The sequence below is a fragment of the Leptonotus elevatus genome, chromosome 6, assembly GCF_054856555.1.
Source record: "Leptonotus elevatus isolate MCC_2025b chromosome 6, RoL_Lele_1.0, whole genome shotgun sequence".
Lineage (NCBI taxonomy): Eukaryota > Metazoa > Chordata > Actinopteri > Syngnathiformes > Syngnathidae > Leptonotus > Leptonotus elevatus.
In genome coordinates, this window is record NC_141244.1 from 25051397 (window position 1) to 25074808 (window position 23412).

The following is a 23412-nucleotide window of genomic DNA, read 5'->3' on the forward strand; positions in this document are numbered from 1 at the left end:
TATAATTCTATACTGAATTTAAAATGACACCCATACAATAAAAGATGAGAAATGTTGAAGAAAAAAAACGTAATAAGAAAAAACAACTTTTTTCCAGTTCTTTTGGCCCATTCCGTTTCAAAATGGACGCCACTGGTGTAGGTGTGCACAATGATGATGATGATGATGATGATGACGACGACGACGATGTGTGAGGATGAGGGTGACGGTCCTGGTCCGCATGTGTGTGCGTGTGTGTCTCAGGCTGGCTGCTTTATGGTTGTCGTTGGAGATCAGGTGAAAAGAATCCAAACAAAGTCTACGCGTAAGAAAGAACATGTGTGTCAAAGAAATGAAAGCAACACCAATAAAACATCTAGAAACATTTAATACAATCTCAAGATGACTGTGGCTCTTTCTTATTTTTATTTTTTTTTAAAGACACGACAATATTTCTTGATTGCTGATTGGCTGGGAGAAGATGCAGAGTTGTGTCTTTGCATGGCCATGCAGATTGCTGGATCTTTTTATTTTATTTGTATCTTTATTGAACAGAGAACAGTACAAAACTGTACAACAGCCAGGGGGAGACAGACAAACGGGAAAGGAAATTTGTGCAGACTGCTGGATCGTGTGCCTTTTTATACTGCCCAACAGTTGTACTGATGCCAGGTATGAGATTGGGCAATGTCGGCTGCCCTCTTGTGGCCGTTTTACCATGAGTAGTAGAAAATTGCCATTATTTCATGCAATCTTAAGGAAAACTATATTGGGATGTATAGGTCCTTAAATGTATGCCATGGGGGGGGGGGGGGTATTTAAAGTACTAGTGGCACTATTTTGTCATTCAGAGAAATACAGTCTGTAAAAAGTGGCATTTTCTTTGTTATCCATTTATGGACATCACCCCAAAACGTGTATTATAACGTTAAGACAGACGACCACGATACGATCTGGTACTGACACCTGCATGAGATAACAAACATGGTCAGTAGTTTCAACCTCTTGTCTCACAAAATGAACATAAATTATCAAAGTTAAAACGTAACCGAAGCAGCTCTTTAGAGGGATAAATATTGTTCATAATTTTATAAAGCGTGTCTCTTGTTTTGGGTGATATGGGGAAAGTTTTGTCTGTCAATTGATTTTCTGTCAAATTTGTGCAAAATATTTTTATTTTGTCTGCCTGGGAATAATTTTTCAGTTGAACTGTTTCTTATAAGAGTGTTACTTTTTTGTGTGTCCACGACTGACGATCCTTGCGTGCTCCGGACGTGACGTCACAACTTCCACAATGCACTGCGCCAAATGTAATCAACGCCATTTTAGCGGAGCTTCAGAACGGTGTTGACAAACTTATAGCCTCGCAGCACTTCTAATGATAATGGTAGACTACTGCTGCGCACCCGGGTGTCGCAACAAAAGGGGAGAAAAAAAGGGGCGAGCATTCTACAGGCTACCAAAAGAAGAACCGAGGCGTAGCCAATGGATAGCAGTCATAAACAGGGCCAAGAACAAGAAGGAGAAGTGGGACCCTTCTCATAGTGGCGGTTATCGTCTTTGTAGCGAACACTTTATTTCAGGTGAGTCAATTACTGAATCAAGTTATTTATTATGAAATGGCGGCGAAAGACTTGCACTTGGAACCCGAATGGCTGGATCAGCAGATGCTAACGTAGCTAGCAACAACAAAGCAGCTAAAACAAAATTATTCACAACACAGACAGACATGTTGATAAAATGAATCACACTAACCCAGTTGCTTAGCTGTCGTGATTATTATAAAATGTAACCCAAGTTCCTGTGCAAGGGTGCACGCTAATGTATTTTGTTCTATCTTCTTATTCATTCCTCAGGTAAAAAGAGCAACAACCCCTTTTCACCAGATTACATACCATCCATCTTCAAGAATGTGCCACCTCGTGTGAGAAAAAGTCAAAAGGCCCAACTTAAAATCAATAGACAAGATGACAAACGCCATAGGAGAAAAACAAAATCCCTTGCAGTGGACGGACATTTCGACCGTTCTCCTTCTCGCCAACCTGTTACTTTATCTGCCAGTCGGAGCATGTTCACCGAGGATCCCAAAATGACTGAAAGCGGTAGCCTTGATGTGCCAGAGAAGACTGATACAAATTGTCTGCAGCACTCTTGTGCGAGCACCGCAGATAATATGCCAGGCCACAAAGAAACGTGCCACACGTACATAAAGTCTCTGGAACGTAAGTGCCATGCAGTGAGCATTGAGAACACTTTATTGAAGGACAGGATCAATAACACCTCATTTGATGAAAGAGGCCTGGAGAATAATGATGAGAAAGTAAATATGCTTACAGGCATTCCAACGTATACTTTGCTGATCACAATGTTTGATATGATTGGCAGCTTTTTGAAAAGCAAATCTGATCTCAGTCCTTTCCAGCAATATTTGATGACCTTGATGAAATTAAGACTGAATTGTTCATTTGAATTCTTAGCTTTGTTTTTTCGTGCGGATATCACAACTGCTTTTGACAATTTCAAACATTGCATCAATGTTTTGTATTGTAAACTTGTTCCATCCCTTGTGTTCTGGCCGGACAGAGATTTGAGTGAAACGTCGTTGCCACATGCATTTAGGAACGACAATTTTCGTAAAACTGTTTGCATTATAGATTATTTTGAGATCTTGATGGAGAAGCTAAGTGATCCTTTAGCCAGTGCACATTGTCACTCCTCAAAGAAGTCACACTGCACTCAGAAATACATGATGGGAATTTCTCCTCAAGGCAGCATCTCGTTTATTTCAAACGGATGGGGAGGGAAAATTAGTGATAAGCATGTCACTAAAAATAGTGGATTTCTGTCAAAGTTATTACCCGATGACTTGGTGTTAGCGGGTAGCGGGTTTGATGCCACCGATTCTGTAAATTCATGTCAGGCGGGCTCGAAAATCGCAGCTTTCACTCGTGGTAAAAATCAATTGGATCCATTGGATTTGGGAAAAATTAGAGGACTCGCTTCTGTGGAAAAACACATTGAAAAAGTCACACGTGTGCTACGAGAAAAGTATACAATGCTGCAAAGTACGGTGCCAATCAGCCTGATAGATATCCAATGTATGAACAATGTCACGTATTTAGATAAAATTGTCAAAGTTTGCTGTGCTTTAACCAATATTTCCACAAAATGACCACTACAGGAATTACATGAACCACATTATGCATATGCAAATCAGGCTGATACCCTGGCTATCATTTCATGATCAGGAAGTAGAAATTTGAATAGAAAATTTCCATTAATATGCAGTTTTAAGGGAAATGTGTATATGAGGATATTGTTTAAAAATAATGTCATATCTCAGTAGACTGTGTTGCCACCTAGTGTGACTTCTAAAACACTGCGCGTTGTTGCTCATTATGGTTCACGTCCCTTTCAAAAAAGGAGTAAATTTAACAAGCATCCCAACATTTCTTGTACCCGCTTTGTGTCGCCCTGTTTCCCCCCCCTCCCCATCTCACTGCAGTGCGACTACACTCACCCCCTCCCCCTCCCTCTCCCTCCCACACCTTCAACCACACTCCATTTAATAGAATATCGATCGTCGCCTTTGCCGCAGTGAATAAGCCAGTGTGTGTGTGTGAAGCACACGGGGAGAGGCGGGAGTGGGGAGTTCAAGGTCATTGCCATGGTAACCCTGAGCGAGGGGGGGTCCTCTGAAGCATGGGTCACACAGGTCATAAGGGGGGGGGGTGAGCAATGCTACATTTGGAGTCAAGGGGTAGAGACGGACGATAAGAGCAAATGTCCCTTCCCAATAAAAGAGAGTCATGAGAAAACTGAGGATGCAACAAATACAAAAATTTGCCTGCACTTTACATCATTTGTATGATTTGCGCTTGAGACTTTTTTTTTCCTTTTGTCCTGAGGCTATTTTACAGATTAAGGTGTGTTTGCAATTTCAAGATAAGCACACTTGACTGTACTTTTATGGCAAATGGTTTTACGCTCAAAATGCTTTGGATACATCATGGCAGATAGCTGTGGTGGTGGTGTGTGTGTTTTTTTTTAAAGCACATTGACTTGAACTAGGAAGAAATTTCAAGTCAATCTGAATGACTTGAGGTGAGGGGTGAGGCCTGTTTGCTAACAGTTAGCAACCTAAGCAAACAAAGGGACTTTTATTTTTATTTTATTTAGCCCAAACTGGGTTGAACCGGTGTCTGTACCAAATGTCACTGGGCTGCTAGATTGTATCGAGGTCGCCTGGAGATGACGTCACGCTACAGGATTGGATAGAAATTGTCCGTTCACAATTGTTCAATAAAGTTATATGGAAAAAATTTATGGTAAAACATTGGAAATTATTAAAGATGTAATTGAAATAAAATATACGGAGTAAAATGGTAAAAACGTGAATTAACCTAAGAATATCAAAGCAAGATGCTTTAAGATTGAAGAAATAAAATAGAAGCGCCTTCGCGCTGGCCGCTGACGTCACTACTGCAGCGCTGACGAAATGCGCGATTCACTTCGGTTTGGTTTCTTTTTTAACTGTTTACAATTTCATCACAAAAACAGTCTTAATGATAATAGGAACCATTAACAATCTAAACTGACAATTTTTTTGTCACATCTCAAGCAATTAATTTGTGTATTTATCATTTATTTCAGTCCGTACATTTCGTTGTTTAAATTACATCTTTAATATTTTCTTTCCAATGTTTGACGTCAACTGGATAATTTCCGGCCTATCCTGTAGTGTAACGTGTTCCCTAGGCGACCCCGATACGATCTGGCAGCCCGATCACATCTGGTACTGACACCAGTGTGAAAAATTTCTATTCAGACATTTAGGCTCAATAACAGCGCCCCAGTGACTAGGATAGGACTAGATAATTCCATTGAAATATTGAATATTTTGGACATCTTAAAAATAATAATAATCAGGAGCCAAAAATCCATTAAAAAAAAAACGTTCTTTCTGCTGTATGGTCAGAACTTTATTTGTAACACAAATCCACAAAACACAAAATGATCCAAAGAAGATATCAAATGTGTACTACATTAACACAGCATAAAATAAACTGAATTGCAAAAGCTCAAATGAAAAAAAAACAACTTTTAATAATTGTGCAGAATCAATATAGGAGTAAATGTGTTCAAAGCTTCTAAATTGCACTTTAGTAGAGTTCAAAGTTGCATCAATCCAATACGATGACGTAAGACACATCAATGTATAAAAAGTCAAATTTGGCATTTCATGATCATGTGCTTGAACGCGCCATCCAAAAGATGATTATGATCATACACGTGTGTAACAGCAACACATTGTAAGCGAGGTTGGGCGAATCACACGGGCTCCATGAGCAGCTCCTCCATGTCGGAGTTTTCCAGTTCACGGAATGCGGCGTGAGTGCCGATCACGAACAAAGTCGCTCCTGAGAGGGGCAGAGAAAAAAACAAACAAGTTGATATTAGATTTCATACTATACATTACTCTACTGTATTATTTCTTAGGGATGAGATGCTTCTTTGTTTTCCGAAAAATGCCCTCCACCACGACTTTGCGAGCGAATATCCAATCATTGTGGTGTCTTCAACAACTTACAGTTGTAACTGGATCTGGCTTGAATGTCCAGTGAGAGACACAAATTTGAAGAAAATGCGGTGTGGATTCATTTCTGTTTCACCGTTGAATTAAATGACGAGAGTGAAAACTGTCGACGGATATTTCACTACCACCCTATTTTGTTGAACAAGGTGTAAATTTGAAAGAAGAATGAAAACAGGTAGTATTTTATTTTATTTTTTGCTCAGCCTAGTTTTTGCTGAAGATTATTGAATGGCAAATTCTCTTCAATCCTGCTTTTTTACGCATACAGAAAATGACGGCTGGAGGTTCATTTTTTTAGAATGTACATCTTTGGCGAAGGATTATTGCTGTATATTGTGATTTGATAAATTAATTTAGTTAACTTTGGAAAGTTTAGTGTTAACACACCAAGGGTTTTACTGTTTGTGAAATATTTTTGTTATCCATTGTGCTTCTTGCTCTCTTTCAATGTATCATATGCTACAATGTGTTTATTATTTTTTCAAAATGTGTTTCTATATAACATATTTGACTTGACGGGGTTGGTCTGGAACTTAACCTGACGGAGGGGGTAGGGGAGTACTGTACATAATTGAGACTACTGTATTGTCTCATGTACACATTAGCCAAGGAACAAGACGCAGTTAAGCATTAGGAAAAAAAACTGTGTTTAAAATGACAGACTTACCCAGAACCCAAAAGACGGCAGCTCCGGCTCCAGCCAACCAGAAGACTGGTAGGGAGATTCCTCCAGCCAGACTCATCTGATGTGGGACAGTCAGCTCCTTGCCTGAAAAACAAACAATAGTGTAGATTATAAGCAAAGGAATAAAAAATAATAATAATTGAGATTTGCTTTGTAACAAGTTTTTTCAGGGGAGAATGTTTGGACGTCTTAATCTTTGTCTGACCATTTTTTGTAGATTTTTTTTAAAGAGCTAATATCAGCCAGTTAATCAGTCAGGCCTCACTTACCAAGGATCACCAGTTTGGACTCCAGCGATTTAAGGTGGATGATGTAGAAGGCACCGACGAAGACGGCCAACGCTATCAGTAACATAGGAGAGCTGACTCTGAAGGCGGATGAAAACATTCCTGATATTCATTACCACACAATAGAAATAAACACAAGCATGAAATAAGTAAAAAAAAATATATATATATCTCAATTACACACAATGTAGCCGCATCACGCGATGATGACTTACATGCAGTAGAGGATGAGTCCGAGGAAGATGAAGGTGTAGTTGCTGTTGAACGTGTCCACGTTCTTCACCACGCGCTTGCACATCTCGCCAAAGTTGCGTGGCTTGGAGAACTTTCGCTGGTCTGCGAAGCTGGCCCACGGCCGGATGGACACCCGCCGCCGGTCCAGCCACTCTTTGGCCACGCTGGCCGAAAGGCCTTTGGGGAGGCCCAGCCTGGGGAGGGGCACATCATGGAAAATTGACTTTTTAATTCTTATGTGCACGCCCGGTGATAAATGTCTTACTTGGCAAGGATCCCAGGTACACCGGCCGTAACTGTCGGAAGAGCATCCTTGGCACCGAAGACATCTCCAGCTTTGCTCTCCATGTCCACCTGGCAGTTCTCACCCTTTGGAACTTGCATCTACTAAGCTTCTTTAACCCTAAGACGAGAAAATGAGTGGACGAGAAATGAGTGAGGCATTAGACAAGACTTACTTCAAAAACGTGAATTTACACAAACTTGAGTTAGCCACAGGCGAGGCCGCCACGTCACAAAACAACTTTAAAACGCTTTAAAAACGGCGACACAATCACAGCGACTAGCTAACGACGACTCATTTGCTACCAGTCGCCTTTTCGTTTTTTGTTTCAAATTCACCGATTGCCACACAACAGCACGACACGCGTCAGTTTCGCTGCGGTTTCACCCTAACAGAATGATAAAAATGTGCTTTAGATGAGTAATTGTTACAACAAAAACTCACAATCGAAGAAGTCCGTGTTGTCTCCGGGTGTTGACGGTAGTGACGTCTATTTTTTGCCTCCCACGATGGAAGTTAGCGAACCGCACAACACGGCCCCAATACAGCAGATCTGAGATCAGCCTCGGAGTCGTTCCCTCCTCTTTGTTGCGCTGACGAGACTGAATAAATCTGACGCCAGATCAGATCTCCAATATATTTCAACCACTGAATCGAGATCAGTTGTTGGTTCTTCTTCCTGCTTCATCTGTTGGATAACGGTGACAAACCTGACACCAAACCAGCTATTAAAATGCGACGTCATAGCAGAACTCGAGCTGTGATTGGACAGTTTCTCATTGTAAGGAAGTTGTCCGGTGGGATGTCTTTATATAAGGAGGGAGGTGAATTGTTTTGCTCCGCCGTCTGTTTGGATGTCGCCTTCTCAACGTAATGACAGTTGACTTTATATCGCTTCATGAGACAAATGATCAACTGTATCGAATTCTTGTCTGGTTAAGTAGCGCGACGCCTTTTACCGTCATCCCATGCTAACTGTAAGCTCACGCCGTGTAAGCACAATATATACTCGACAAATGTTACTAGTTATTTCTTGTGTAGGAGTAAGTACACGTCCACCGTTTAAGTCTCGTTTGTGTTTTCCCTCGCAGGTTTGGTGTCATTTGTGAACGCTGGAATTCCTCCGTTGGCGTTCGTCTGAACCCCTTTCTTCTCTCCAGGTACATATGTTGGAAAGGTGAATTTAATTTAATATAATAATACAAATAGTAAAAGGCAGACATTTTTAACAGCTGTTCTATCGCTGGAACACAATTAGCTTGCTGATTTTGCTTGCTTGATAAGACGCCTGCTTAAAGCGTGATTAAAAAAAAAAAAACGTGTCTACTTAAAACACCACCAATCCGGCAAATTATCAGTGGTGTGGCATGACAACAAACAAATACGACATACTGTACTTTAGGTATTTACTACATACTCCATTCATTGATTTAAAAATGAAATTCAGCGGTGAATTTATCAACCCCCTGTCAGCAATTTTATTTAATGTACAGGAAATCAATGTGTGTTTTTTTCTCTCTCTCCAACAATTCTTTATTTGACAAAATTGAAATCAAGAGCCCAGAACATGGCATGCAGAACAAAGACAAACCAACCAAGAAAAGTGCCAGGGGTCTTAAGAAATATTGAAAATACCAAAAGCGGTGATTAAATGTCTTTACCGTTATGGACAATTCTGAGCTTACGTCACAATTGCGTCACAAGACAAAATGACGGTCTTTGTCGGTGAATGCAAACTCTTCACTCATTAAAAAGTGCTGGACTACCATAGCAATCTGCTTGCGGAGGCAAAAGTGTGATATGAACAGAAATAGGATGTAATTGGTCGATGAATGTCCTTACAAACAGCCAAGAGGCACTTGTACAATATTACATTGCTTCAGAACCATATATGTATAGTTGTTTTTCTTCTGTTTCATAGAAAATTATAATGTGCGACGTACGTGCTATAAAACATGTCAAAAGACTATGGCACGTTAGCTAGCAGCACAGAGTTGTAATGGTTTGATTTTGGGTTGAGATAACCTGGCCAGCCATTCTACACTCTTAAATACTGTATATGAAAATGACCCATATACTGCATTTGCAACCCCCCCTCTTCTTTGTAGTAGTAAGACCTAAAAGGGGCAGGGTGACATCGCCATGGCCAGCTGCGCACTGAGGCACTCACTCGAGTGGGAAGAAAACGAGTGCCTCTACTTTTATGGGTTGCTGTCCCTACACGAGGTCTTCCAAGTCGTCGGCTCTCATCTGACGGACACCGACATCGATGTGCTCTCTTTCCTCCTGAGTGAAATCTGCACCTACGTTCACCCCTTGGACCCGGCCGTCTGGACGGTGAAGCCCGAAGAAGACAACCCGCTCAACCCCGGCGAGGCCCCGAGTCGCAAGCTCCTGGCAGCCTGGAGGCGCTTGCAGTCGCGGGGCTCCCAGCAGCCGACGGTGGCCAGGTTCAAGCCCAGGAATGGCCTGGAGTTGCTGCTGGAGCTGGAGAGGCGAGGGTACGTCAGTGAAGGCAACCTGGAGCCGCTTCTGCAGCTGCTCAGAGTCCTCACCCGACACGACTTGCTGCCTCTCGTTTCCCACAAGAGGAGAAGAACGGGTGAGTCCTGAAGTCCAATAGCACCACCACAAATACAGTCAGGATTGGGACGAGGCCCTGCCACAAAAAGCCCAGAAATGCAAGTAATTAATGCAGCCCTCTTCTATTTTTTTTTTGTTATGATTGCCTATATGAATAGTTTAGAGCATTAAACTGTTTTCATTTTACAGTTTTTTTTTCCTCCCATAGTTAGGATTTTTTTTTTTGAGGGAAGTGTTTATTTACTGTCTCAGTCTGTTCACCCCTCCCTTGATGAATAATCACCATGCATGCGTATGACGTTGCAGTGTCTCCAGAAAGAACTGACAAGCGATGCAGGGTAGAACACAGAAAGTCGCCGTGCACTTCTGGCCAGAGGATGTCCCACTATAGAATAACTGAAATACCTCCCCCTTCCTACATACAGCAAGCGAGAACAGGTATGGCTGCTCCCTCAAGGCTACAATTATCATTCCAGGAACCCTATAGTCCATTTACAGAACATTGTTATTACGAGCTGTTAGTACTGTACAGAACTGGCAAAACCTAAACTCAAAATATCCTTAAAAAACAACAACAACATTTGCATATTAGGGGTGTTAAAAAAAAAAAATCGATTCGGCAATATATCGCGATATTACAATGCGCAATTCTCGAATCGATTCGATATGCGGCCGAATCGATGTTTAAACATCAATTTTTAAAATTGAAATATTCAACAAAATGTCTTTCTTTCGGTTAGGGTTCACACTTTAAGCATGGAAGACTGTTTTATTTTATTTTAATGTTGTTCAAATATGAAACCGATTGCAACCCGTTTGTTAAATACTTACAGTTATAAGCCTGAAGTTTCAGATAAATAAATAAATGTTCTTACAAATCTTACAGTGTACATTTACAAGTTGTTGTTCTGATCAGTATTTTCTAGTGATGGCAAAATGAAGCTTCATGAAGCATTTGCGATACTTTTGGACTCCTCTAGATGGTGCTCTTGGTTTAAAGATAAAGGCAAGTGCAATGAAAATGGATTACATTTGCATTGCATCTTTGAATCATGAGTGCCATCTTGAGGAGTCAAAAAGTATCGCAAGTGCTTCATGAAGCTTCATTTTGCCATCACTAGTATTTTCTAAATGTGAGTAAAAATCCCAATAATCAATTTTTTTAATCGTATCGAAATGAATCGTGATACGGATCGAATCGGCAGGTACTCGGCCATTCTCACCCCTCCTGCATATTTTCTTTGAGGTATTCATATTATGACGGATCATCTATATAGTATAGTTGGTACATTTTAGTATAAGCATTTTCACTTCCTGTAGATTTAATGTCCAGTTGTCCCACTCATTTTGTCCTCATGTCAATATCTTAACTCATTTTGCGCTTTCTGCGGCAGGGTCCGACCCCACGGCGCCCGAAGCACCCGCGCGCCGGCGAAGGAAGAGAGGGAACGGCTGGAGTCGCAAGCCCAAGAAGACCAGGCAGGCGCCGCCACTGCCGCCATCGGCGCCGGCTCACAAAGCGTCATGCAGTAAGGACAAGCATGTTCATTCCCGAATCACACATGATCATTTCACACTTTTTCCTCGGAGGCAAAACAATTCCCCGCTTCTTTGCTTTATCCAAGCTTGGCTTTGCTGCTGCCATGAATCAAGCACATTTTGAAACCTTTGCACAGGAAGTCACTTTTGACTTCAAAACACAATCATTCCGTAGTACAGGAATTCTTTAAAATTGTGTTTGGGCTTCTGTCCAAACCACGTTGGCGGTCAGGTGTGTTGCTCGTGATTTAACATTCAAATGAAGCCATCATTTGACTCCTCCAGCAAAATGTCAACGTTTGCAAAGAACTTCAGGTTTCTGTCACTGATGGAAACTCATTCCATTTTGAAATGTCAGCCTCGTGTTGTCGAAAACATCGGCTTTAGAAGCCGCAAGTACGACTTTGGGGCCTTTCCCGCAATATCGTTATGTGACAGTTGACCTCTTGGCACTAAAGTCAACTTTTGCAAATTGAATATAATATCTCTAACACTCAAATGTGTTGCGGTGCTGCAATAGTAATCCAATTTTGAACTTGAATGTCACGTTAACGTACCCTCTAGTTGAGTATAATTATCCATCTGTTCTGCATGTGAGTTCAATCCATAAAAAAAAAATCATGTTTGGATTAGGGATGGGCATAATAATTCATCTTTAACTCATTCACTCCCAGCCATTTTCACTGAAGTAACCCCCTTCATTCCCGGCTGTTTTACTGGATTTTGACTGATTTTGCAAGGCCCACAGAATATTGTGTTCTATTGCTATAAACATATGGAACCTACCAAAAGAAAAAAAAAGATCTCTTGTTTGATCAGGAAAAAAAGTATTTTTGTATCTGTTTCCGTTTTGCAGCAATTAGCATTAGAATATAACAATGGCAAAAATAACTCGTTGCAACATGGCCCTGGCTGATCTCTTATACTCTGCTGCCACCCGCTGGCCAGTTTTTGTAATAACTACCATTGCTTTAAGCGACCTCTTCAGGTCAGAGGCTGCATCAAAGCTTTCTGTATGTTCTAGCATTAAAAAAAACACCAAAAAAAGCATAACAAACATATAAATACGTTTTTGGGACCATGACAATATTTCAAATAGAACATTTGCAACCCGGGCTCCCTCCACGCTAGGGATGAAGCGGTTTACACAAACTGTGACTAAACTGCTTTTGTCCTTTTTGTTGCGACGTGTCCTCAGCTAGCATCACAAGCTAACAGACCCGCGTGCTGCATGTAGAGTATTCATAATTGTGTCGTTTTGGTTTTGGCATGAACACCAATTTGGTGATCATTTTCAAAATGTTGCCATTTTATAGTGTCTCAAATCCAGACCGTGACACGAATTCCTCCGAGCTGCCATTCTTTTCAACGATACCGCTTTGGAAACAGGAGTTCAGAACATTCAGAAAGTGACATATAGAGGGGAAAAAAATAGTTGGTATAGTCCATTTCCCCCATGCCCATCCCTAGTTTGGATCATCTAAACATGCATTTAATTTCTGCTCCTCCGGTTCCCCTTTTCCACCATGTTCAGCCGCCGCATCACAACTCTTGAGCGCTAGGTTGCTTCCTGTGCGACGTTGTCACCATAAGAGAAGGAAAGATGTGGAGCTCGTCTCTCGCACTGGGGACACGTTTTGTTTTCATTTTCAAGTTGACTTGCCAATGAGATGAAATGAAGTAAAGAACACAAAAAAAAAAAAGGGTTTACTACCAAACCATGACCAGCACAAGCATTCCAATCATTAGCATACGTGTTGAAGCCTCTTAAATGGCACCCATGTAAAGATGTGTTCAAATGTGAGAGACCCCGAACTCGCACAACAGTGTTTTCGCATTGTTGTATTGCGTCTTTGGTCCACGTTGGGGCCTATTCAATAGGCCCTAATAAGGATTGGGGTACACAACCAATACCAATAGGCGATTGGTTGTGTACCCCACGCGGCTCGATGATCTTTTTGCCTTTTATAATTTGTGATGGGGAAATTTAAAAAAATTAAAGAAACTTCCAGCCAATGCAACTTTCCTTCCGCTTCATTTGCATACAAGCCATCTGCAATAGCCCAAATATTTTCAAGGGAAAATAAAGGTGCACTGGATGGGTGTGATCAACATTCTTTCCCGCACAGCTGCTCTGTTGCCGCAACGTAACTTCTCGTTAACCCAAGTAGCAGGTTTGCTTTCTGCCATTTGCGCCATTTCCCATCCCGATATCCTTCTTGTGACAAAAAAGCCCGACGGGTATTGGCGGCCGACCTTTTTTGCCAGGGCGCGAGCGACGCTCCCGTGACTGCGAACGTGCCGCCGCCGCCGCCGCCCTGACTGCGCGTTTGATTCCAGCAGGTTGGCTCAGGATTGTGGCTCAATAGGGCTGAGGCGCAAAAAAGGATGATGGACTCAGGGAGGCACAACTGAGGAACAAAAACAAAAACAAAAAACAAAAAGTGCGGGCCCATGCCGAAGGCAAGCGAGGATCTCCGCGCCGCGATAACGCAAGAAGTGGACGCCTGTGTGTCATAACATCGATGCTCATTGGCCAAAACCCTCTCGCTTGCTTTACACAAACATATTCTTCAAGGAAAGCTCCAAAAAAACGGTGGTCTGCCATTCAAATGTAATTAGAAAATGGATTTTTTTTCAACGGAAAATGACGTGGTAGGATCAGGACAATTGAGTTATTGATCGGTGCAAGTATTGTACTGTAATGTCAGCTTGTCAATGAAACTGTGAGTCGTCGATAACGGCAATATTGCGCCATATTAAAACTGCCACAACCTCTTTGTCAAAGCACACTTTATATTGTATTTTTCTTGCTTTTTCCAAATGACGGTGCTGAACAAGAGCTGTTAATAGAATGTACAAGTAACTTTTTTTATTTTTTATTTTTATTTTTAAAAAAAAAGGGGGAAAAAAGAATGTACAAGAAACTTTTAGATTTTTTATTTTTATAAAAAAAGAAAAAAATGTACAAGAAACTTTTTTAATTTTTTATTTTTATTTAAAAAAAAAAAAGGGAAAAAAAGAATGTACAAGAAACTTTTAGATTTTTTATTTTTATAAAAAAAGAAAAAAATGTACAAGAAACTTTTTTAATTTTTTATTTTTATTTTTAGGAGAAAAAAAAGGAATGTACAAGAAACATGTGAAGAACAATCCATATTTATTATGAAACTACAATTTATTGTTAAATCACTGTAATGTGACTGTGTTTAGGTTAATTGCTAATTTATGATTAAAAACCTGTTCCTCAAATGTTTTCTTTTTTTCTTTTTACAATTTTGTACAAAAAAATAAGTTGCTGAGATGGGCCATTTTGAGTAGTTTAATATGTATATTGTCAGATTTGAAGGACATTTCTTAATATGTTCTATGCATCATAATTAGCCTTAGCACAGTATTCTGATGAATATGTTTGTGGAATATGTATTAAGCACCAAAATCCCACCCTTTAAAAAAATATATATATTTAAAAAATCTATTTTAGGGGGCAGCCATTTTGACACCTGCTGTCGACTGAAAATGGCCGCCCCGTTGAGATGGATAAAAAGCAGGTGGATTTTGCTGCTTAATTCATATTAGTCACAATATTTTGGTTAAACGCAATCTTAATCAGAATGTCGTGTTTAGACTTGCATTATTGTAAAAAAAAATTAAAATAAATCGTCGCTTATGTTTCCAATGAGGAAAATGTTCTTCAGCATCCTGTCCGTCCGTGTATCTTGTGTTGCACGATTTTAGCGTTCACCTCAAAATGCATCTTTCAAGTCTTCATGATGTTCTGTCTCCTGTGGTGTTTTCAATCGGTGCACTTTTGTTCTTGTCCCAACACCATTTTATCCAGGTCTTCACGCTCTCCCTAAAAAGCCCTCTTTCGCGATAAGGCGTGGCAGTTTACGGTAAAGCACTTTCTTCTCATTGTTTCTCTGAACCATTTGACCTGTGAACGTTCATTTTTTTTTATTTTGTGTAACCACTCATTTACAAGGGATTTTTCAGGTCGATTTTAACATTTTGTAACTTGCTTGACCCGATCAAATCGGAATCAATATTTGGAATGGATCTCCACGCCAAAGTCCTGTCAGGTGTTTTATGGACCGTCTCACCCTCATCCTGATTAATTCCACTGTGACCACACTGAATTGTTTTTCCCGTCAGTCTAATTACGACCCTTGTTAAAACGCATTGCTCTTTTGCAAATGTTAAGAGATGCGAGAATCGACATTTTAATTCCACATTTGACTTTCTAATGTTGGCATTTTGCAAACTTCGCCCCCGTGGAGTCCTGCGCAGACAAATTCACAAAGTCAGTGTTGACTTTGAACATTCATTAGCAGGAGGATGATTAACTTGGACTCAATCAGCGTCTTGCTCCGCTTGAAACAGTCTTTCTACCTCCAAATGAAAATGTTGTGATTGTGATTGTCTGACGAATTGGCTAGAAATAGACCGATATGGGTTTTTTGAGGGCCGATTCCGATTAAGTCAAGGAGGCCGATAACAGATTTTTGGAGGTGACTTTTTTTTTTTTCAGCTAAAAGAAAGATATTGGCATCAATTAAAAAAAAATAATACAAATGTCAATTTTCTGACTTTTAAAATTTTTTATTTAAAAAAAAATAATCTTAAACAATAGACATCCTTTCCCAAGGTTATCAGTACGTTTTAAAAAGTTAAATGGAAACTTAAACAAGTAAAATACCATAGCTCGTTATCGTTTTTTTACATGAAATATTTTTTCCCCAAGATATAAAAATATCTGAAATCTTAAACATTCACATTTCTTTGTTTTAATGTCGGACAAAAACAAATTGCTCAGAAGGTTCCCAAGGTCAACAGCATCTCATAAAGTTAACTGAAAATTTAAATAAATAGTTCGCCGAGATTAAAATGGTTTTAAAGAATTTTTTATCGGCCGTCAGATTATTATTATTTTTTTTTTTTTTTTAACCGATATTCGTCAAAATGCCCAATATCGGTCTATCCCTACAATCGACAACTATTTTTATAAGCAGTTGTTTAGAGATTGTTTAACTTTCAGCCTCTCAACAGTAATTATTCTCACATTTCCGTCGTCCTCCATGATAGCAGACTTGATTGCCTTTTGTATTTAATCAAAACAAGACATTTGCTTCTTTTTTTTTTTGGGAAAACAATGATCAACATTTTTTTCGATTTTCTGACGCATTGTGCATTTTCTGCACTGGCAATTTGAAATAATGTCTTGTTTTATGTGAAATGAAAAATTGTGTTTCATCCGGTTCAAAATAAATAGCTTGACAGATGAATTGATGATTCAAATCCTCGTTGGTTGTACCCTGAAATGTTCTGAAGTTTTTCACTGTTGCAAGCGTGGAGGAGTGCATAATATTTTCTGAGTTGGATCAATATTGTTGTTGCACACTAAAGACGGCTTCGGAGGGGTCGAGATGAGTTTCTGTTGCAGCCAAAGTCGTCAAGCAGCCGCTTTCCACTTGGCAGTTCTGGAATAGTGACACGGGGGGACGCGGCGCTCGTGCGCAGGACAGTATGTATCCTCCCATCTTCCTCGCTGTGCCGTTGCATGACCGCCAATTCCGAAACCGTTCCGAGCGGATTCAGCGCTTAACACTTGAGCCGGAACCCCGAAAGAGAAAGACGGAATTTCCCGAGCGTCGTCACACTGCTAACTAAGCTTCAACTGGCAATTTTGCTGAGTGTGCGTCTGACGCAATGTCCAAGTCAACCGCTTCCATGGCAGCAGTATTTATCATTCCCAGTTCACTAAAACGGCCACTTTTGCTCGACCCGACTGCACTTTTTTTTTTTTTTTTTTGGTTCTTGGCAAAGATTTGCGCTGCTTTTAGCAAAAGCTCAATCAAGAATGACACTGTGTACGTTCCAGTCCAGTTAGCGTTCCGCTCACTCGCTCACAAGCTCCTTTTGGAGAAGCCGCTCTTATGCGATCGGTGTTGTGTGATTCGTCAATTAAGGCCTCCGTTTCCCACCGCATGCTACCGAGCTTGGCGCTGCTCTCGCCATTAGCGCTTTTCCACTTTCAAAACCACAGACAATTTCGCTGTCGGACGGGCTTCCGTCAGTTCAATATAATTGGTCATCTCGAGATCAAAAGATGGAGACATTTTCTGTGCCGTTTACGCAAAAAAATAATAATAATAAAAATAAAAAACTTTTTGAAAAATATGAACACTCGCGGCAGGAAGAAGTCGACGCGTGATGTTTCTCGCCATCAGAGGCGTTATGCATATTTTGCAATTCCGTGATCAGGATGTGAAGTTTCAATCGGCTTTTACTTACTTAAAAACAATAATCAACATATTTGACGATTTTCTGGCATGTAACCAAATCAGAATGGGTTTGTTTGTTTGCATTTTCTGCGTTGTCGATATCAAATAATGTCCTGTTTTTTGAGTAAAATGAGGAACATTTAAAAAAAATTAAGTTGATTTAATTGAAAAAAATCAGATGAATCTACTATTAAAAGGATTTTGTTGTAGCACGAGACCAGGAATAGTTTTGGATTAGTTTGTATTTCGTTTTGACTTTTGAAAAAATCAGTTGGTTTTAATTAGTTCTTTAACTCATTCTATTTTAAATATTACTCCGCTCCCAAAGACATATTTATACGGGGGGGGGGGGGGGGGGGGGGTTATATGCTAGAGCATACAGAAGGCTTTGATGCAGCCTCTGAACTGAAGAGAATGCTCGAAGCAATGGTAGTTATTACAAAAACGGCCAGTAGGTGGCAGCAGAGTATACGAGATCAACCAAGGCCATGTTGCAAAAAGATATTTTCCCCAGTGTTTGAAACAGATTTGTGATTAATGAAAAAAGTTAGGTTCCATGTTTTTATAGCAATAGAACACAATATTCTGTGGGCCTTGCAAAATCAGTCAAAATCCAATAAAACAGCCGGGAGCGAAGGGGTTGCTTCAGTCAAAATGGCTGCGAGTGAATGAGTTAAGAGTGAGTTGTTGTTGTTTTTTCAATATTTGGAGTACAATATTGAGGGGGAAAAATCCCGAACAACTGGTCACCCTAATACCGAAATAAATACATTTAAAATAAGACACAAAAGCTTGTGTACAAAAAAATATATATATATATATATATTTTTTTGTTGTTTTAAATATTTTTTTTTATTTTAGTTTAGGATATTTCTATAGTTTTTATGTTTTTTTTTAAACTTTAATAACGTTACTCTTTTTTGAGACAGATGCTATTAAGTGGCAAAAGCGAGCAAGTCTGAGCAGAGCCAAGTTGGTACCGTGCAGTTAAAAAGCGCCTTCTGTTTGAGGTTTCTGACTGCCGTCCCTCTTTCTCTTCCCTCTTGTTTTGACTCTACTCCCCCCCCCCCCCCCCCCCCACTGGATTCTCCCTCCCCCATCACCACCACCTCCCGCTCTCAGACGTCCGCCTGAGGGTGCGGGCCGAGTACCTGGAGCACGATTCGGCGCTGCGCAACGGCGTGCGCTCGGACAAGCGGCAACCGCTGGAGCGCCAGTTCGAGCTCTTCGCTCAGGCCGACTCGCTGCTGCGCGACCGGGACTTGGGCGCCGTCGTGTGCGACATCAAGTTCACCGAGCTGGCCAACTTGGAGGCCTTCTGGGTGGACTACCTGAGCGGGGCCCTCCTGGAGGCCCTCAAGGGGGTCTTCATCACCGACTCGCTGAGGGCGGCGACGGGCTCGGAGGGCGTGCGGCTGCTCATCAGCGTGAACCAGGACGACTACGAGGAAGGCCGCTGGCTGCTGCGGGCCGGCAGGGCGCCGGCGGCATCCGCTGCTGACCACAAAGACCATCAGCGGGGGATGTAGGTGGACTTTTTTTTTTTTTTTGCTATGATAGCACATTCACATGATGCAAGGGGGGCAGGTTTTTTTCTTTCTTTCACTTAATACCTCTAGCGGCCACTAGATGGCAGCAAGCGCCACTCGTTTATGGTAAGCCTTGAAGCTTGAATTTGTAGTGGCGACAACGGATGCGTCTGATTTTCTTCTGAATTCACGTCCAGGCGCTCCGGTAGAGGAGAGCAGGAGCAACAAAAGGACACGGTGGTGAGCACCGCTGCACCCGAGTCACATTGAGTTGGGCTTTCACGCGTGATCCTTGAAATCCTCACAAAGGACCCTTTCAAAAATATGACTCGGAACTCATTTTTCTGTTAAAAAAAAACAGTGTGACTAATTAATATATATATCTTTGTGTCTTCATTTGGTTAAAAGTTTCTTCTTTTTCAATTGTATTCATTTAGAAATTTAAAACTGAGGCATTTAGTAGAATCAATCTTTGGGCCCTAATCCGACTTTGTTTCTGGTTGCTACAGTATAATAGTTTAATGGCCAATTGTTGTGCTGCCCGTAGTCTCGTCTTGGTTAAAAATGGTCTCCTTGCTACGATGTTTTCAGAAAACCAAGTCCAAAAAGGAAAACAAATCTTTAGGCCTTAATTTTTGGAGAACTTTACTCTTAGCTCTGACATTATAGGGTTGTAGCCCACAGTCTCCACTTTGCTGGAGGGCCCTCAGTCTACTCGCAGGTAACATTTAAAACCACCCAAAAAAGTGAGGAGAGTGAAGAAAAAGTTGCTGCTTACCCTTAAGTGTGGTTGGTGCAGTTTTAATCCATAGTCGCACTTTACTCCAATGCTTTGTTTTTGTGCTGCCCATAGTCTCCTTTCAGATTGTTTATCTCCCTCAAACTGAGGCGAGTAAAAGAAAAAAAGATCTGTGATTTGTAACTTTTGGAGCTCCTTGCCCGTAACTCTGGAGGCTCTATTTGCAGATTTCAGTCTCTGCACTTTGCTGCAGCCCTTTATTTTTATGTTGCCCACAATCTCCTCAGAAAAAACCTTTTTACTTCTTTTGATGTTGAAAATCAAAGTGAGGAAAGTGGTCTTAGAACGTATGTGGACAACATCGCCCTTAGTTCTTGTCACAGCAGTATTTTATAATTGTATTGCCCACAGTCTCCTTTTGGATTCAATTTGTTTCCTGGCCATAATATGTTGGAAAAGGGAGGGAAAAAAACATGCATCTTAACCTTAACTCTGGACTTTGCAATGTCAAACTTGACTCTCCGTTTATAGTTCCTGTTGCCCACAGTCTCCGTGTGGATAACGTTTTTTTGTTTTTGGAATGGGAAGCCGAGATGAGTAGAATTGTATTTATTTTTTCTTATTACCACCTTTCTTACACGCCTCGGTTTGCTGTCGGACATCATTTTGTCACCTCGCTGTAATATGTTGGAAGTGGAAAAGCGAGGCGAGGAAAAAAAGTCATCTTTGCGTCTTAACTTGGGTGACACAAACGCGCCCTCCTCAGATAAGCAGACGAATCCCGGATTGTCCTAAGAGGATAACCCTGCGTCTTGCGATTGCTGTGGTCAGTGGTCAGCAGTAGATGACATCCGTGATTAGCTCGCGCCTTCAGCCGACCGTGGACAAGTCCTCATCACAGCAGCCCCGGATGATAATTCAACGTGCGTGCGCGTGCGTGTGTGTGTGTGCGTGAGAGCTGCTCGTGCTTCCCTCAGCAAATAAAAAGCGTGTACAAGGCAGGACAGCGTGTCGCTCGATACCACTGATGTTTGGGAGATCAAAATCCAAAGTGCGCACATCCGGACTGCCATCATCCCCCCCTAGTGCGTCTTTGACGGAACGCTGTCTGGTCACCCTGCTGGAACTAATGCCCGGACTTCACTTGGAGACGACGATCAATACGCCCCCCCCCCCCCCTCCCCCGGCTCTTCTCGTGCAGAAACCACTAGACTGACACAAGAAGACTGGTCGAGGCTCAAGGGCTGGACTCTGCAGGCCCCGACGAGTATTTTGTGTTGAACTATATTAGGAAACTTAATATATTATGGGTGAATATTATTCAAATTAATAAAGGTGTGGTTGCCCTAAATAGATTCGGTTTTGTTTTTTAAATCACTAAAAATATGCATATGTGTCGTGTACACGACAGCAACACTATTTCGATAAACCTCTGCCCAAATGTTCACTTTTTTCAAATGATCGCTTATACAACGCGTCTCATCCCATCACTGGTGAGATATTCAACAAATAATTCTGAATATCAACAAAACAAAAGGTATTGATATTTGGAAAATACAAAAGCAATCCAGAGTTGAAAATGCACATGGATGGTTTGCAATCCGGAAATGCGAAGGAAGACGCATTTTTGGGTGTAATAATTGATAACAAGTTGTCGTGGAATGCACACATAAGAACTAAACACAATCATGAATAAAAAAAATAAATAAAGAAATTCTTAGATCATCATCCTTAGTTCTTCCATATCTCACCAATTGTATTAAAGTATGAGGAAATCCTTATAAATGTTCCAAGCAGCCCTTATTTACGTTGCGAAAACACAGTAAAGATTATACACAAGGCTCACACAAATACATTGTTTATTCAATTAACTTACATGACCTTGTGAAATATTATACCTTATTAATCATATTTATAGCATTTGGCAATTCGCTACCAAATAATGTACGTTTTTTTGTTTTTTGTTTTTTTTACTTTGGCTTTGGAAATTTTACACGACCCAAATGTGGAACTACCAGGAAGACTTTTGCGTGTCTGTTTGTGGGGTAAAACCACGGAACGGTCTGGACTTGCACCGCGAGCAATGTCAAAACATTTAAAGCTTTAAAGCATCTTACAAACACAAGATCTTGTCACAGCTTGAATTGCCCTGCATTGTTTTTTTCTTACCATTGTTCGTAGTGATTCGTTTTTTTGGTTTTATTATCTTTGTTTGTATTTAATTATTGCTGCAGCATATTGTATTCTAAAATGGTGCCAATTATTATTTAGACAGTACTGTATATATTGTTCCAGTTTTTTTTTTTTAACATGCTATTGACCAGTACGACTTGTATTGAGGTCATATAAATATTAGGGAAGCGGAAGCGGTTTATTTTGTTGGAAGATGGTGGTGGGATTTCATCGGTTATCTTCTTCTACTCCTTTTTGAGTAGCACATGTTGAGCTTTCTTTATTGCCACTGATGTATACATGATGTTTTTTTTATCATTTGTTACAATTTATTGCTATGTTTGGATTTTTTTTTTTCATATGTCATATTGCTGGATCTGCTCAAAACAAACAAATTAATTCAATTCAATATTTTCAAAACGGGTCCACGGGCTACTCGTGTCTTACTGCCGAATCACATTTAACAGTGCGGAACAAAAATCTTAGGCCACCATTTTGTTTTAGCAATGCATTAATAATCATTAAAAACGACAATACTGTAAGTACAGCACAAACCACGACCAAGGATGAACTCTAAATAAATGAAAACAACTCAGAAATTTTCATTTGGGTTTGTTTGTCCACCTGTTAGTTAGTTAGTTAGTTAGTTAGTTAGTGGGCTACTTCCTGGTTAATAAAGGATTTGGAAGAGACTGGAGGTCCCAACATGATTCTGCGGTTGGGACAGTGTCATATTGACTTGCATGATAAAAAAAAAATAATAATAAATGAATGCACACCAAACCACATTATTACCAAAAAGGCATCATGAAATCCAATAGGTTGTTTTCGAATGCGGACTAGAGGTCAAAGGGGAAACAAACCTCAGGGAAAAGACCTGTTCAAAGTATTTTTTCATTTTTGTTGTGTGATTTCAGTCTTTTTTTTGTGTGTCTTTTTCTTCTTTTTTTGATGGCCAGCCAAAGTGCCCCAAGCCTGCCTTTGGGCAAATGTAACCGTTTCAAAGTCTCACTCTGCACGGCGCCGCTTCTTAAAGTCTACGATGGCCTTGTGGAGAGCGAATCGCCGTCTGGGAAGTCGGCATCGCGACCCGCACGCTCTGTCATGTTCCCTTTCTCGGAATAATGGCTCCCTCTCGCGCGACCCCGTCGCCGCTTGTCGGAGGAACGGGGGCGCTTATGTGGAGCAGTCTGGCCATCTTGTACTGCGACTTCACTACCCCCCCCCCACCCCCCCAAGACTTTTTATATATAGTTCACATGATTATTTATTTTCCTTCTGTGCTGTCTGTAAAAGCAGCAAAGCCTCTGAAGTCCGACGAGACTTCGGCAAATCTCGTGAGACTTTAATTTGTACCACCGCAGAAGCTTACCGGTGCCCAAAAAGTTTGATTATAACCAGCGTTGAGCAGTAACTAGTTACTGTAACTTAGTTACTTTTTTACAATAACTAATACTCTAACGCGTTACTTTTTTTAATACAGTAACTCAGATACAGTTACA

General features: G+C 40.7%; 3 protein-coding genes across 13 annotated transcripts; 2 read left to right on the top strand and 1 right to left on the bottom strand.

The window, feature by feature from the left end:
• Positions 1-1249: 1249 nt before the first annotated feature.
• On the top strand, positions 1250-6403 carry LOC147172941 (uncharacterized). The gene is made up of 2 exons (XM_086079339.1): positions 1250-1562; positions 1836-6403. Exons 1-2 carry the CDS (start codon positions 1358-1360, stop codon positions 3149-3151), a joined length of 1521 nt encoding a protein of 506 aa, XP_085935465.1. The 5' UTR covers positions 1250-1357; the 3' UTR covers positions 3152-6403.
• On the bottom strand, positions 4947-7728 carry rabac1 (Rab acceptor 1 (prenylated)). The gene is made up of 6 exons (XM_086079340.1): positions 7509-7728; positions 7047-7184; positions 6763-6975; positions 6530-6627; positions 6243-6344; positions 4947-5399 (listed from the first exon to the last, which is right to left on the bottom strand). The coding sequence occupies exons 2-6, from the start codon at positions 7163-7165 to the stop codon at positions 5311-5313; spliced, it is 621 nt and encodes a 206-aa protein (XP_085935466.1). The 5' UTR covers positions 7166-7184; positions 7509-7728; the 3' UTR covers positions 4947-5310.
• A 125-nt stretch (positions 7729-7853) lies between these two features.
• On the top strand, positions 7854-22485 carry dedd2 (death effector domain containing 2). Of its 11 annotated transcripts, XM_086078853.1 has the most exons (8): positions 7859-8041; positions 8156-8224; positions 9173-9666; positions 9954-10085; positions 11042-11176; positions 15028-15082; positions 16593-16710; positions 18593-18744. In XM_086078853.1, exons 3-8 carry the CDS (start codon positions 9207-9209, stop codon positions 18602-18604), a joined length of 912 nt encoding a protein of 303 aa, XP_085934979.1. In that variant the 5' UTR covers positions 7859-8041; positions 8156-8224; positions 9173-9206; the 3' UTR covers positions 18605-18744. The 11 variants fall into 11 exon arrangements, with proteins under 11 accessions (XP_085934976.1, XP_085934979.1, XP_085934977.1 ...); XM_086078851.1 differs by lacking the exons at positions 15028-15082; positions 16593-16710 and having other exon boundaries at positions 9954-9985; positions 10073-10085; positions 18593-22485; XM_086078852.1 differs by lacking the exon at positions 18593-18744 and having other exon boundaries at positions 16593-17792.
• Positions 22486-23412: the final 927 nt, after the last annotated feature.